The 17390-nt window shown below is 39.4% G+C and overlaps 1 protein-coding gene across 5 annotated transcripts in view; it reads right to left on the bottom strand.

Annotated features, from left to right (window-relative positions):
• Positions 1 to 8721: 8721 nt before the first annotated feature.
• The window catches only part of SOS1 (SOS Ras/Rac guanine nucleotide exchange factor 1), a 153082-nt gene continuing 144413 nt past the window's right edge, over positions 8722 to 17390 (bottom strand). For 3 of the 5 annotated variants that reach the window (XM_064277175.1, XM_003416091.4, XM_064277177.1), the window contains 3 exons: positions 12119 to 12163; positions 10384 to 10502; positions 8722 to 9626 (listed from right to left, as the gene is read on the bottom strand). In XM_064277175.1, coding sequence (XP_064133245.1) covers positions 9135 to 9626; positions 10384 to 10502; positions 12119 to 12163 — 656 coding nt within the window. In that variant the 3' untranslated portion in view covers positions 8722 to 9134. The other 2 variants (XM_064277174.1, XM_064277176.1) reach the window with 2 other exon arrangements.

The raw sequence follows: 17390 nt of genomic DNA, 5'->3' as shown, positions 1-17390 counted from the left end.
ATACTTACCTTGAGATATAAGGAGCCCTAGTAGCCCAGCGGTTAAGCACTTGCTGCCAACGGAAGGGTCAGCGGTTTGAACCCACCAGCCAGTCTGCAGGAGAAAGATGTGGCTGGCAGTCTACGTCCATAAAGATTACAGCCTTGGAAACCCTATGGTTCTACTCTGTCCAGTAGGGTCGCTATGAGTCAGAATCGACTCGACTGCACACAGCCACCACCATCGCCCTGAAATGTAGAAAACTGCACATCAGAAACCCAAATGAATACTTTTGTATTCTTAAATTTACCATCTGTGACCTTTACCATCATATATAAGATTTTCATTTAAAAATATATAGACATGATCAGTGCTCTTTATAAATTGGTAAAATTTATTGATTGGATATTCTAGTCAATTAAATGCACTTATAAAAATCATAAAATGAATATCCTAAATTAAGTTGTATAATAAAATTAAATCTAGTTTTCAGACTAAATTTTCTCTTGAAACATCACCATTAATAACTTCCTTCCTGAGCCGAAAATAATAATACTTTTGGGACACTTAGGATTCTCATATCCTGAAAATTAATTTAAATACTTGAACGTAGACTTCTCAGGGTCTAAGCATCCTAATATTTACTGTCTATAGGCCTTTTTTTTTTTTTTTTTTTATAGGCCAGTGAGCCTGGGAAGGAGGGGTGGTGGGTAGAGGAGGGGTGAGATACAGTTTCTCAAAAAGGAATGTGGGTTAAAAAAAAAAGGCTGAGAAAACTGATGGAGACCTATATATTTTAAGGGAAAAAAGAAGTTGATGTGTGACATTAGACCTGAACTTAACAAATAAGAACATAAGGATATGAATTTAGGCAATGCTGAAAATACCTTTTTGGGAAGTTGTTAGGTGTTCACAATACTCAAGGTTTTTATCCTCAAACCAAGTAATGTTTGTTTTTTATGGGCTTAGTACATGCTCTTTATTTAGTAAGTCATCTAACCTTGTTTGCTGTCTATAAAACAGAGACTTTTTAAAATTCCTTCTTCTTACCTAATCCCCTTCAGGACGATAGAATGCTCTGAATTCTCAGCAGGAAAATGAATATGTTGTGTTTCTTTCTCGTGTATATAAACCTCCTCGTCTGGAGATAGTGGGATCTGCTGGGAGGGATGAACCCTCTGTGCTCCCATCTCGGTGGGTCGCTTCGGCAGAGCACTCGTTTGCATCCTCTCCCTTCTCATCGTTAGGTTTTCCCTTTCAGCTGGGGGAAACCCTTCAGCACTCAAACATGCTTGGATTCCTTCCACCTTTAAAACAACAAAATATCCTCTTTTGACTCTTCCACCTGTGCCCCATTTCCACTTCCTTTTATAGCGAACCTTGAAAGAGGACACGTCTCCAGCCCCTCTCCTCTCATTCCTTACGAAACTTACAAAGGCCAGGCTTTTGCCCCGTGAAGTGCTTGTATCAAGATCACCAGCGACTCCCATGTTGCTAAACGACTGGCCATGCCTAGTCATCTCACTCTCCCTACTAAGTAGCATTTGACATGTTAATCCCTGCCCTTCTGAAATCATTTCCTTACTAGGCCTCAAGGACACAACATACTCCGCAGGTTTTCATCATTCTCCATTGGTCGCTCCTTCTTGGTCTATTTGCTGGTTCCTCCTTTTTCACCCCACTCAGTGTTAGAGTGCCCCAGCGCCTTCCTTTGCTTGAATTTCTTCTTTTTCCAGTCTCTACTGACTTCCTTGGTGATTGTATCCAGTCTGCTGGCATTAAAATAGGATCTTTATAAAAGTGACTCCCAATTTCCTATGTCCAGCTCAGACCTCTCTCCTGGACTCTAGACTCACATATCCAGCTGCCTCCTTGACATCTCCTAGATTGAATATGTGCAAGCCTGCTTCAGCCGTGTCTGCCCTCTACCTCAGTTAATGGTGGCTTTATCATTCCCATTGCTCAGGCCAAAAACCTTGAAGTCATCCTTGACAATTCTCTTGTCCTACGTCCCACATCCAGCCTGTGAGCAAATCAGTGCTGTCTCCCAAACATATCCATTGTGACCTCTTCACACCACCTCCACCGCTATCACCCTGGTCCGAGACACTTCTGTGGGACCAGCCTCCCTACTCCCACTTAACCCCTAATTATTCTCACAACAGCCAAGTTGATCCTGTTAAAGTGTAAATCAGCCTGTGTTGCCCCTCTACTAAAACGCTATGAGGGCTCTATGTCTCTCAAACAGAATTTTCTGCCAGTCATCGCAAGGGCCTCTAAAGCCTTGTGTGATCTGAACCAGGTTATACTTCTGATGGCATCTCCTACTGTTCTGTCCACATTCACTCCCCTCCGCACACTGTAGCCTCGTTTCCTCAGATACACCAATGTGCTCCCTACACTGGGCTTTAGATCTAGCTGTTCCCTGTGACTTGGCGTATTCTCTTGGACCCTTGCATGTTTCATTCGGATCTTTAGTCATGTCACGTTCTCCGTGAGGCCGACTCTAACTACCCCATTTGCATTTCACCTCCTCCGCCCCCACATTCCCAGCCACCTTCCCGTTTGTTCATAGCAGTTGTAACTGTCTAACATATTTATTCTGCTTACTTTGTACTGTCTACATGTCTCCACTGCATTATAGGCCTCACGATGATATGGATTTTTTCTGTTTTGTTCATCGCTATAATCCTAACATCAGAACTGCACCTAGAATATTTATTGAATGTTGAATAGTCAGATGGGCCTTTACCAAGTCCTTATAATAAGGTCACTGAAAACCAATTTAAGTGACAGTGAACATCAAAGGAAGTCATATAGTAAGGAACCAAATTATGGGGACTTCAGGATGAACCATCAAACTCTTAAAAGCTCTCTATAAGGCAGGCAAACTTTGAGAACTTATCCCTGATAACATTACCAGGCCCAGCAGTTGCTGTTGACTCTGACTCATAGCGACTCCGTGTATGTCAGAGTAGAACTGTACTCCACAGGGTTTTCAATGGAACTTCTGGGTGGACTCGAACCGCCAGCCCTTCAGTTAGCAGGTGAGCACATTAACCATGTGCACCACCTAGGGACAGTGTTACCGCTTATTAAGCACCTACTCTGTGAAAGGCATTGTACTTTACATATATTACCTTCAAACCTCACAACAGCCCCAAACCGTAGATTAACCTCTTTGTACTGATCAAGAATGGAGACTTAGATTGGTTACATAACTTCCCCAAAGTTACTCATCTAGTAAGTAATGGAACCAGAACGTGAACACAGATATGTCTGAGTCCAAAGCACCTGCTTTTTTCCTCTACCACACTGATTTCTCTGAGTCACTGAGGAAGAGAAACTGGCTTCTAAATGGGCTGTAGTTTGTTTTTCTTGCCTCCAATGAGAACCAAAAGTCCTAAAACAGACTGTCTGTAATTGCTTTTTTGGGTTGTACTCTTATCTCAACCCTCCTTGCCTCTGGAAGCCGTGTGTATCTCTCTGCAAAAAGACACGTTCAGACGTGGGCTGCATCAGAGACTTAGGTGCCCTGAACCTGGGATGAGCTAAAACCTCTAAAATAAGTAAAAAGGCAAACCACCTGCTGAAAGCTCAAAAGAAGTGATGTTTCAGGAGAAATTCAGCATCAGGCTTGACTAATATTAGGAACATTATTTTCCTTATAGCTATTAAGTTGTAAAACCTGATTGATAATACGTGTTTAGATTTCAAAGGGGCCTACCAAAGGAAACCTGTACAAATCAAGGATTTTGTGTCTTTAAACCAGGGGGAAAGAATCATCAGTGAAATTTAGGTGTTCCTGAAAGCAGTCCTTCAAATACCAGGGCTCAAAATTTAGTCACTGGTCTCACTCACGGACACGTGACATAGGGCCAAGTCTGCTCACTTGTCCAGGCCTCAATTGCCTCAATGTTTAAATAAAGGAATTGGGTCTCTAAGGATTCATCGCTTTTTACCTTCTGTAGTTTCCCTGAGTAACCTCACATTTGCATGATTCTTTGCATGTTCACAACCGTAAGCCGTATCTTCTCATGCTAAACGTGCAAAGAACTGTGACATCCACGGAATACAAACGCCTCAGCCCTCTAACACCAAAGGTCATTTTAAATTACTAATTTTCATCCCATGGTCTTTCACTCACTACAATCATAGGATTTGACACAGAAGAAAATACTGAACTTCTTTTATTCTTTTATAATAACTTGATACAGGAAAAACTGCCTCCAAAGCAAGACCATGATAAAGAGTGACTTATTTCTATATGAAAAGCATGAGTTAAATGAGAATCACTAATGACATTAAAAATACCATACCCATTGCCACTGAGTCAATTCTGACTCATAGCAACCCTATAGGACAGAGTAGAACTGCCCCAGTTTCCACGGAGCAGCTAGTGGATTTGAACTGCTGACCTTTTGGTTGGCAGCCACGCTCTTAACCACTGTGCCACCAGGGCACCGACATTTAGCTCATGCTTTCCATATAGAGATAAGTTATTCTTTATCATGGTCTTGCTTTGGACATTAAAATACTTCCTTCTACAATACATAACAATTGTGAGGACGGCACAGGAGCAGGCAGTGCACTATGAGTCAGAACTGACAGCACCTAACAACAAATATGTGCAAAAATAATACACTTGTGGGCTATGTAAGGCATTTTTCTTTATTATTATTTTTTTGATTTATCTTAGTAATGCCAGAAAAATAACAGCCATTTTCACTTTAAATGCAAACCAAATACTGCTGCACACAGAACACGAAGAATACCTACAAATAGGTTAGGTACAAAGGCCATATTAGATGTATAGATCACACTTTGTTCTTACATCAAAGTAAGACTAACAGCAATTTTTTTTGACAATTATTTTAGCAAATAACCGTGCTACTAAACAAAGGCAAATACACATTTATACACAAACATGTTTCAACTAAAATTACACATGTCACTTTGACAAAGGCTTCTTCTCTGGTGGGATCACCAGATATTTGCACCCCCAAAAGTCCCCTGCCCTGATCCCGCCCCCAAATGCTGACTTGATCTGAAGGAAAAAATTAGAGATGTTCTTAATTAAAGGCACGTCTGGCAGCTACTGAACGTGGCATGCATCTGGCACAGGTGCGCTCTCCCGACAGCCAGCCACAAGGTGACTTCCATCCGTATGCATCTTGTTTCTCTGAGTGGTAGTCCAATGTGATCCACCTTTAGCTAACTTGCTTTGTAATTTTGCAGCAGTTGGCTACTTAATGCACTATTTTCATTAAAGGCAAAAGGGAAATTTGCTCACAGTTGACAGAAAATGCACTTTACGGTGTCAAAAATGGAAAATAAGGCATGGAATTTACAAAACAAGTTACAAGTGTTTTGTTTAGATTTACCATTTATAGACTTCATGCTTCTAACTAGAGGTGAAAATATTTCATTGACTCATGTAAGGGATTATGAAATGATTTTTAAAAGTTAGTAATGGGATGTTTCAAAAGAGAAAAATATTGAATAAATTAAGTCATCACTTTTCCCAATAAATCTTACTCCATAATTCTTTCAGCCAAACCAATGTTAACCTCGTGACGTTTATTTTACTGGTAAAGATTAATCTGCAACACAACAGGACCGACACTTGTACAACAGTCACACAGTATAGGTTAAAAAAAAAAACAAGCAAACCTACCTTCAATGGCAGAATACCAAGAAATAAATGGTTAAATTTGTTTCTTTTCTAAATTCGGAGGGAAAAACGATTTTCCTTAATATTGTACAACACTAATAAATTGTGGTGCTTGCCCGCCATTTCCATAATTTGTTTGGCTGAGCCACTTAAAAATCTGAATTTAAACTGTTACGTCAACGGACAGTGAAACACACAAAGTAAACTGAAGAATTAAGACGCAATCATGATCATAAATACCAAGTAAGTTTTGGTTCATCGAAGGTAATTTTTGATTTGTGAAAATACTATTAAGGAAGAATTTAGAACCTCAAATATAGCCTCCAATGAAATAGTACTTACTAGACTGTTCTGTTGACTGTAGTATAATTAGTGTGGCATGTTCTTCGCGAAATGCAAATTCAGTAAATTCAATGAGTTGTTAGAGCCTAGTAACCTACTGAACACATAGTTTGATGCCCAACAACCTTTAATTCAACAAATTTATAACGTGTTTATATTTTCTGATAATTTGTAGTTTGAAGATACATTTAGAGACTGGGAAGAGTAAACAACCTGCCTTTGAATAAATTTAGAAACATATTCTTTATCCGCTCATGTTTTAAAAAGTGCTTAGCTATGAAAAGCCCATTATACCGGTTATCAGCCCACTAAGTAAATCCAACCTTGAAACGTTCTGTTCATGTGGTGATCTGAACATAATAAAACATTTAAGAACATTTCCATTTCTAGAAGAAAATGTCCCACATTTTGGAAGGTGGTGTAGGAAAAAATCAGGCTGCACTGATTGTCTTGCAGTATCCTGGATTCAAAAGCAGAGGTTCTGTAGTGATGCAATGATCTTCTCAGCCACTCACCCCCGATGAAGTATATTTTAGTAACTGCAAAGGATAATTTGTCAGCTGGTAAATGTTTACATGTGAAGAAGGCAAAGATACAGGTTGTTTCTCGCCTCCCCCAAAGAGCATCCAATTGGGAGTTTTTCTAGTCAGTTACCACTGCAGAAAATATTTTTACTCAAATGACACTTCAGAATTAAAATATCCTCTATCCACAATGCATACAAAGCTGACACACAGTGAAGTGGTCTCCTAGAACCACAGGGTAGAAGAATGGTTCCCATTGGGAGTAGGGTTAGAACTCCAAATTTGAGTTTTTCCACATTGCAGGATCTGGCAGGTGGAAAAGGGATTAGGATCTTACTGAAGGCTAACACACTGGCTGGACAGATACTGAACGGGCTCCAGTGTGACTTTTCTTAGGTTCTTATTTGGTGTAGGGGTGGGGTAATTAAAGACAGACGTGATCCGTAATTCAAAGGGGAGTCCTCGGGACACTGAGGCTGGTGTAATGAGCAGTCCTGGGAGATTCTGGCATGTGTACGATGACGAGCTGTAGCAGCACTAGTAAGCGGGCTTATTAGATCGGCACGTGTTGAACGAACGGTCTTATGGACGCCTTGCATCCAAGAGGGGATTTGAAATTCGTTTTTTAGACTTTTAAAAGAGGCATTTTACAAAGAGAAAACCGGCTTCCAGAATAAGAATGGAACAGACACTAAACGAAAAGATTCGACTGTAAAAAATAAATAAGGATATGATAGGATGGACTGCTTGATGATGCAATCAACATACTTTCTGATCTTTAAAAGACTATCTCCTGGACTATTGTGATGTACACTGTAATGCTCTAATAAACAGCCCAGGAATTTATTAAAGTATTAGGTTTCCACCATGATGCAGCACTTCTAAAAACGTCTCTAATGGCGTGGGTAACAGCATTGCTAAAATGTTGCTTCATTACTCAGAAGATACATGCAGATGCAGATGAACCGATGACTCCACAGATGGAATACTGCACATTTCACAAACATTGTAGTGGAGATTAGTTAACACTTTTTTCTTCAACAGGTTGCATGCATTTCAGTCACAGTATCTGTCAGACTGAGAAGAGTAGTACATAGGCTTAATGAATAATCCATATTATGATATTAACGATGCAGGTAAATGCTCTATTACGAATAATTCTGAGAGAGCAAAAGACCTCAAGCAAGGTAGTAGAATGTTTAATATAAACTTTAACAAACTGTATATATGTTGCCTAGGAAATAAAAAACTTACAAAGTTCCACTTAAAAGAAACCCATCCTACTCTAACCAATTTTCCTGCATGCCAAACTGCAGCTTGAGATCATTCTTTAAGATTCATACATACACACAGAGCTAGAAACCAAGGCGTACCACAATGCGTGCTTTTATTCTTAGTGTTGGTGTGTGTGCGTGTGTGTGTATGCTTCAACTGAAAGAAATAAGAATCGACCATTTTCTCCATATAATAATTTAATATATGCCAGCCAAAAAAGTATTTGTACTTTATTCAATTAAATTAAAACAGACCTGCCAGGTTTATTCTGTAACATTCACTATATACACATGATTTAGGCGATGCAAGGTGATTCTAGATACGCTGAGTATTCAACTGTTAGTAAAACATGAATGGTGTCAGCGATGCCCAGCAAGTGCTCCTTTTCACATTGGGTGACTGCATTTCCGTAATAAGGTTAGAGGGACAGCTACGAGCCATGACAAAGGAGAATCTGTTACCAGTAAACCTTTGAGAGAGAAGGGGGGAGATGACAATCTAGCACAGATTAACAGACTCCTATATATAAATTGTAGACCTTAACAGTTACATTTTTAAAAAAGTTCTTCTCTCATGTTAATGACACAGAACTTCTTCTGAAGACACCACCACCACGTTTTGTGTGTGTGTGTGTGTGTGTGTGTGTGTGTGTGTGTGTGTGTTTGGGGGGCGTTTAGGGGAATACTCTTAATATTGGTATAATTATTCTTGAAAAAAAAAAAAAAAAGTACCTCTTTGGTGAAGCCTCGGTACCCATTCAATTCACTGTAATAATCTGTAAACAGGACTGTAGTACAGTGCTGGGCCTTGAGTCCAACAAGGTCAGGTACCACAGCGATTCCTCACAGTCCTTTTAATGATTTTTAAGAAAATATTCTAAAGTAGGAAGAGTAAAGCAAAGAAAAACAAAGGAGGGTGTTAAGATCCCTGTTTGAGTTTTTTTTTTTTTTCTTTAAAAGTGCATAATATTTTGAATTACAAAAACTGTCATTGTGTGGGCCTGCTGGACACTAGACTGTGTTTTCCATCCCTTTAATGATAAAGATCACTTCACAAAAAGAGGGCTCCTGCCTAGTGGCTGGAAAAAGTCCCTTTACTTGATTTTCAGGTGCAGTCAGTTGTCCAATTCCTCTGAAACAGTCTTTCCGTATTCTAAACTGGAATACCATTGTCGTTGTATAATTACGTCTAGGTTAAAATCCACTGTCTCCTACTGCATCTGGAAGCAGAGTCATTAGTGTTTGGAGCTCTCATTGTAGCCCTCCGTGCTGGCACGCTCAGTGCATCCATTGCCAGCAATGGATTTGGGGCTAGGGAAGCGTACACCCCGAGACGGGAACTCAGGAAGAGTGGGCATTCTCCAACAGTGGCGGTCCGTCTCTGTGCATGGATGGGTGTGTGTGCTCCCTTTTGTAAGTTTTTGGAGGGAGCTTAGGGATATGCTGAGAAGTGCTTTGTCGTGGAGGAACGGGCGGCCCAGCAATGGAATGAAGGTCCACTTCTTGTGTCAGTGGTGGTGATGGCAGATGCCTTCTCGTGCCATGAGGAGAAGGGGTTTGAGGAGGCGGCGGTGTGAAGGGGGACGGGCTGTTTGGGAAGAACGCATTGCCGTGGTCACTTTTTTTGCCCAAAGGGGGAGGCTGGAGATGCAGTGGTGAGCTTGAGAAAACATCAGGTGTCCTCACAGGTTCTCGTGGTGGCAATAAGGGAGGGCTTTCAGGAGGGTCTGACACAGAGGTCCGGTCTGACATTGAGTACCGTGGTGAATAGACTTTTGATGTAGGTTGCCTAGGAGGGATTGCTGGGGGACTGTCCAAATGCTTAGACATCATCTGACACAAATAAAACAAAAAGGGATAAAATACACATTTATTAATAATTTAATTTATATAGTACCATGAATATATTAAGAATTAAGTTGGGGTTTTCAAACATGCCGTTGGCAGAAGCCTAGGTGTGGACAAGGAGTTCTGCCATATGTTTGAAATGGGGCTTTCTGTCAACTCATCGAAAATAGTTTTTTTTTCTCAGTTTTGTTCTTACCTTAATTTTTCTTGAAATGTTGTTTGCTACCACTTGCCTATCACTCAATCTAGTATAAGATGATTTCTGATTTAGTGTAAATTATCTGTTAATTTTCTAATTTTAAAATTGTTAACATTTCACGATGTTCTACCAAGAGTGTCCTGACTTGTTTAAGGTTCTCTGCCCTTGGAAAGGCTTGAGAACCACTCAGGTAGCAGCTGGCCAAGAAAAAAACTTAAACAGCTGGAAAAAATGGCTATTCTGAGCCTTTGAGGTCTCTTCCAACCCTGAATTTTCATGAAAACGCCATTTAAAAGCCTGTCGAGTTCACTATTACAGACTTGCAGCACGTGCCGAGATACAGTGTCACTATAATGTGCTCGCATACAGAGCTTCATACCTCTCTTGCTGTGTTTTAAAAGAACTGCTTGAGGCTAAATTGCTCTTACTTTATAGAATAAAACTTGTTTTTGCCTTTACAGTACCCATTGCTTTAGGTTTACAACTGATTTTAAGGTAACTGTAATGGTTCCAGTTTGCAGATAACAGGATTTTCTACTTTACCTTAGATGGCGAAGATTCCGCCGGGGCAGATTCTGGTCGTCTTCGTGGAGGAACAGGAGGGGGGACAGGCACCTCGTCAGTGCCCTTGGTTAAACTTATAGATGATACTGAAGCAGATCCTGTAGGATATTAGATTTTTTTAAGTTCACAGGAATTTTATTATTCCTTTAAAGGCTTAGCTGAAAGCTACTTATATTTATAAAATAAATGTGTGGAAGTATCAAAAGCAGTTCAATAAACCGATACCCAATAGTATTTCCTTTATTAAAGCAAACTGCTAGAAACGCATGCAGAAATTTCTTAGCAGAATCTTCAGAAAAAAGCTGCCTGAACAAAATAACACTTCCACTGTTAATCTATTATTAGAATTTTTCACTGGGTCCGATTCTCAGATTTCTGGGAGAGACAGCTAACTACTGAAAATCTTCGGTATGTAATTTCTTTTGTGATGGGCTTATTTTTCTCTCTGACTTTATCGGTACAGAACTGCCCTGTTCTTATTGGACAATCCCTGGGAATAGAGTTTCTGATGTAAGCCACTCCTCCAATGCCTCTCCCCAGCAATCCTCCCACAGGATGCAAGGGAGAGGACCCAGCGTCTGGGGGCAAGCTCTCTCCTCATTTGCTTAGGCGTACACAGGCTCTCATAGGCATGGGAGCAAAGTCAGGCTCACAGTACTCTAAGCCAAGCATTTCATTGTGATGGAGCTCTTTAGCAGCCTAATAATGAAAACAGAAACTACACCAGAATCTAGCAAACTTAAGAATAAATTGGTGAAATGGCATAAAAAAATAAGTAGAGCTTCTAACTGGAACCTGTTAGAGACATTTATGATGACAAGGGCATAATTTAGGCATATAAACAATTACACATTGAAAGACAACACTTACGTAAGTTGTTAACTAGTTTATCAACACTATGTAAAAAGATATGAAAAATATTTTTTAAAAAGATCATTCAAAATACTATTTGACAGGTTCTTTTTTCCTTTAAACATGAAATCACAGCTTTTATTTTGTCACTTAACTATTATAACCAATTTGGACTTAAAAAGAGTACCTGACACACTATTATTCAAATGATCTACATTTTGATCGGCTACCTTTTTTCTTAAGAGGCTCTATAGTTAATTTAGCTCATAACTAACATTTCCATTGTATACATCTTGAAATTATTTGTGTGAAAGGACAGCAAGAAAATATTAATTTATTAGCTTGAAATTTATGGAACAATTTAGTGAGTTGTTAGTTTACTAAAAAAATTTAAAGCCAAGAGCTACAATGGAATACTTAGGCTTTATAATTTCAATAGTTACAACTATTAGGGAGCTCTCCTAAAGGTGAACTACAGTGACCTGCCTACAGCCTAGGCTGTCACCAGGCTCAGCCACACTGCGTGTTGTTGCCAGCATTCCCATATGCGCATGCATGCTCTCGTTTCTCTCTCAGAGTTGAGCAGTAAAATGTCTTTAGAACTCTATAGTTGGGAAAGAGAAATGGTTAAAATGTGGAACCCGCCCATTTAATATGTTCTTTAAAAAGAGAAAAAAGGTTTTTAAAAAAGCAAATAATTTATGATCAAAAGATAGCACAAGTGAAGGCCTCGCTTCTAAGATGTTGCAAGCAAGGTACCAATGCTGCCAGACCCAAGAAGAGTTTTAGCAGGAAACGTTACACTTGGTTTGATTTTTAAAGCCAAAGCAAGTATTATGAGTCTTAAACCAAACATACTAACTTGGGCCATGGGGCAGTGTAACTTGGATAAAGACGGTATCGCTGCCTGTGAAAGGAAACAAGAAAGAGTAGATTTTTTTTCTTTCACTGATATATTCAACTCATCTATAAAAACTGATTTATGATAAAAATGTTATTGTCATTCCAGTTTTAAAGAATTCTATAACAGTCTTTAGTAAAAGCACATTATTACTTTTGAGAAGAAAAAATAAAGAATTGAGTTAACATCATATTGGGAATTTTGAAGATTCCTTTTAAATTCACAGTAATTAAATGAAAAGCATTCATGAGAAAATATCCTATACTATTGGAAGATTTTTGGGTTTTTTAAAAATGTATAAAGTAAACCCAATTCAAGCAAAGAATTTAGCAGGACATATTGAAATATGTCATTTACTAAAGATTACTTTGAAGACTCAAACTTGTTGTGAAACAAGTATTAAATAACAAATTTATGTTATATAAATTAAAAAACAAAAGGGAGATTTCTAACTCATATCATTATTGCATACCTTTAAAAAATGTTCTTGGGGCGTAGAGTCTCATCACAAAATAAGTACAACTTTGGATATTTCCAAACAGGTTTGAAAGTGACATAGTTATTTCCATCTATATTTTTAAATCTTTAAAAAAAATCAATAACTATTTGGTGTTTAGATTTATTTTACACAGGAAACTCACTGATAAATTTAGAATGTATAGTTTCAATAATATTCTTTTCAGAAAAAAATTAAAAATCAAAAGCCCAAACCACAAGAGCATGAAAGTAAGAAAAATTGAGACAAAAGGTTAGATGATCTATACAGGTAGTCCCTGACTTAGAAACGACGGGGTTTGGCTCCAACAGTTGGTTCTGACGTAAGTTGAATACCTCTTTTTTTTTTTTTTAGTTTTCATTATTAGTGCCTTTTATTATCTATATCCTTATAAATCATAACATTGAATACCTGCAAGTAAACATCTGAGAATGATAACATCAGCAAATTACAGGCTGCAACACTACATGTAGTACATAGTACATAAGATGTACAAAAAAAGAAAAGAAAAAAACCCAAACCCGGACAGTTGCAGTGTGGTTTGTCATAACTTGAATATGTCGTAAGTCAGGGACTACCTGTATTGGTTTTAAATCAGTATATTAATTTATATTAAAAAAAATTATATTACACTACCTTATATTACCAACGTATGGAACACATAATATCCAAGAAACTTAAATAATTTCTGTAACATTAGGTAGAATTGATTTTTAAGAATTCAGATTTCTCTCTCTCTTTTTTTTTTTGGTAACAGGCAGTCACTCAGAAATAATTTGAGCTTTTTTTATTCAAGCTCATTTGGTCAGAACGAGAGTAATTTTACGTTCCAAGTTCAGCTGGCATGACTCCTGTTAATTTGATTGATTCTATAGATACAGTGGTCTTATTGCCCAAAGAGCACCGATTTCAAATCATCTATCCCATTATTTGCTTCTGTTTGTACTGATATTTATTTGGAAGCCACGGTCACTAAGTATAGCAAACGAGTTCTAATGATCACTGAGAACAGCAACGCTACTTCTACTAAGTTCTCTCTCAGACGATTACAGTTCATTTGTATGCTCTGACACACATGTAGCTGTTGCTCTGTCTGTGATGTCACTATTTATTAGGCATCTATGACTTAACAGGGATTAAGGGAACATGCAGCCCTCGTGCTTATCTACTGATGTATTTCCTACCTTTCTTGGAAAGGAAATAATGATTAACCATTATCGTGTCCTGGAGGTCAGCCTCAAGAACACGGCAGTACGTGTATAGTACAACGTAGGAAATGAAATTAAAACACAAAGGTCATGACTGCTACAAACTGCAGTCTTTTCTGAAAGAATGATTACACATATGCATACACACGTATGTCCACAAGCCATTCAGATGCAGACTTGGCTTTGGTCGTATTTATATACAGTACAGGGTTAGATTCATGCATCTGACAAGTTTGGGGCATTTTTCTGATTTCCCACTTTAAACTAATTGCTTGGTCCCAATGCCTGGAAAATGTTATACAAAAAACTTTTAGAATTATTCACGCTGTGATCAGTATATGCTAGAAATCAAGATGTGCTAGAAATTTTTATCAGCCAGGTATTGAACAAATTCATTTAGGATGACTTAGAAATGAAACCCAATTAATTAAACAAGTGCTAATTGTTAAGCAGAGCCCTGGTGGCACAGTGGTTAAGCCTTCAGCTGCTAATCAAAAGGTCAGCACTTTGAATCCACCAGCCGCTCCTTGGAAATCCTATGGAGCATTTCTACCCTGTCCTATAAGGTCGCTACGAGTCGGAATGGACTCGATGGCAACGGGTTTGGGTTTGGTTTAATTGTTAAGTACAAATCCCAGACAGCAGACCAGTGGTTCTCAATCTTGGCTTCACATCAGAATCCCCTGGAAGCCTTTAAGAAATACTGATGCCCAAATGCCAATGGCAGGCTAATTCAAGTGGGAGCGGGGCAGAGGCAGTTTGTAAAGATCCCCAGGGGGTTATAATGTACAGTCAGAGCTAAACCTACTGTTGAAGATACTCCGAATTTATAAAGGAGCCATTCTTAAAATTGGAACAAGCATGGTCCTACAGAAAAAAAGATGATATAAATGATGGATAAATTCTTAAGCCAACAAGCCTGCTAAACTCAAATGATTTGCGTTGACAAACAAACGACCTACAACGTTTCCATGAAGAAAAGCCTCGCATTCCGGCCTGAAATACTTCAAATGCACCCTCCTCCCACCAGAGCTCCCCTGGCGACTGGGGAGAGGCAGCATGTCTGCGGCACGTCTGCAGCCACAGGCCGGGTTACACCTCCAGCCCCCTTTCATGATCACCCAGGCAACCTTCAAACAGGAAGGTAAGGACAGGGCCTTCGTTCTCTTCCCCTCCTTGCTGTAACAGCAGAAACAAAGCCTAGAGCTGGGGGGGTCTTACCTCCTTTCCCAGCCACTGGCATCATTATCTTGAAGGTGGACCTGGCCAATATATACCGGGGTGTAGGTGGCAGTACTAAGTAGGTGGCCAGTTCCCTCCCCCAGCTGTCTTCACCAAAACCACTCCCTGACCAGTCTTGCTCACTCTGTGGTCATCTTTCTCTAAAATCCTAGAGCACTCATGCCCACCGCTCAACATCGGACTCTGACTCTCCTTGTACTATCATTATTTTTCATCTCTCACTTAGGATTGCAAGCTTTACCAGGGAACATGTAAGTGTTTAGCAAGGAGTAAGATATGCAACAGATACTGGCTGCATGAATTATAAGTTGAAAACCAGATTACTGGGGTGGGGGGAGGAGGGCTAACTACTATAACAAGCAAAAGAGAGCAGTACCATGACAACTGGCCAAGAATTCCAGTCAAACTTTGCCTTTTGAAAAACTTAAGGAATGGAGCTTTTGCTGCTTTGTATTGAATGGAATATGTTCAGGTGACCTAAGGATGTAGGCACAGCAGCTGTTTCCCACCAAGTCCTGAGGGGAACAGGGAAATAGGTGTTCACTCTGGTGGCAACATAATGGGTAGCAAGTAGGGGGCTCGGACCATCAATACACACGGACCACTGACAAGCAGGAGTGAAGTCAGAGACAAACGGTGCACACAGATGGCTTTGCATTATGCTGAGTTAGCTGATTTCAAAATCAGTTATTTTCAATTTTAGTAAGAACAAAGAGGGTAGTAGAAGGGCTTTCTTTATCATAAAGAAGGAGAAATTGAGAGAGCCCCAAGTCTAAGCGTACAATGCCGACTCCTGAACAGTGCTTCTTCCACTTGCCCAGCTGTTAACCGTGCTGCACGGGCAAAGCACCGGTCCCACAGCCTCACCGTCTTCCAACACGATCGCTTCTCCCCGGCTGCCTAACTGCTGAGCACCAACGCAAAACTTCACGTGCATCTCTTGGCCTCCCACCTCTTCCCCTTTTCAGCTACTTCCTGAACTAAGAGAAGCAAAATTTGCAATTGATGGGTGTCTTGTAGCTTCAGTAATTCACTCATGTGGGAACCCTTATTATATAGACCATAGATAGCCATCTGCTCTAGGGGAAAAAAAAAAACAAAAACCTGCAAACGGTTAAATGAATGAATAATGATTTCAGGTCAGACATACTGCAAAAACTGCTGGTTTTATTTTATTACTTAGTTTAGGAGGTTGGTGAGAATAAACTGGATTTCTTTAACCTAGTGTTTATTTGAATTTATCAAAAATATCTGAAAGCTTACTATGTGATTAACATGACTTCACAATCCTCAGTTGCCAAAAGAAGCTGAGATGCTGTAACTCTCAAGACAATTACATTTTAGACTGTAAAAACAAGACAAACTGCCGGTAACATCAAATAGAGGATTCTAGACCGAATCTTAAAAGAATGTCCCTCAGAGAATAATTTTAAGTAGGCTTTTGTTAAAAGGTTAGATTCTTTGAATTGGAACAAACCTTAAAAATCTAGTTGATCCCTAGAAGGCACAAGTATTTTATCCAAAATCAGAAAGCCCATTCGTAGGTTGGGATTACAAACCAGATTCCTAACTCCTGGGCCAGAGCTTCTCAGACTCCTCCTCCATGATCATGTCACAGCTGCCTCTTAGGACAGAGTTCTGTTGTCAGATACTAGGGGTAGACCTTGATCTGCATGTGGAGCTCAGCCAGCCAATGGAAACAGCATGTGACAGTGGTCGAGACAAGGTTAAAGGTAAATGAATTCAAGTTTTGATTTAATAATGAATAAATGAAGAGAGCTGTGTGTTCTGAGTAGCACTTTAAAGTTCCATGTGAAATTGATTAGAGAATTAATGGGAACAGTGTGGTCTAGACACAAAGGGTAGCCCCTCCGAAGGGCTGTATGATTTGGTAGCCACCAGCCACATGGAGGCATTGAGCGCTTGAAGATGGCTGGTCTGAACTGAGGTGTGCTGTGACTGTAAAATGCGTACTGGATTACAAAGACTTACGACAACAAAAAAGAATGTAAAATAGCTCAGTAATAAACTTTTATACTTATGTCCAAGTGACAATATTTTGAACATACTGGGTTAAATAAAATATATTATTAAAACTATTTCACTTAACTCTTTTTTACTTTTGTTTAATGTGGCCACTAAACCAAACACTAAGCCCACAGCCACTAGTTGATTCCAACGCATAGTGACCCTATATAGCAGGCACTACACATCATTGGGAGCTCTGGTGGCACGGTGGTAAAGAGCTCAGATGTTAACCAAAAGGTCGGCAGTTCGAATCCACCAA

The sequence above is a fragment of the Loxodonta africana genome, chromosome 26 (genome assembly GCF_030014295.1).
Source record: "Loxodonta africana isolate mLoxAfr1 chromosome 26, mLoxAfr1.hap2, whole genome shotgun sequence".
NCBI classification, from domain to species: domain Eukaryota; kingdom Metazoa; phylum Chordata; class Mammalia; order Proboscidea; family Elephantidae; genus Loxodonta; species Loxodonta africana.
This window is presented reverse-complemented; position numbering and strand designations above follow the sequence as displayed.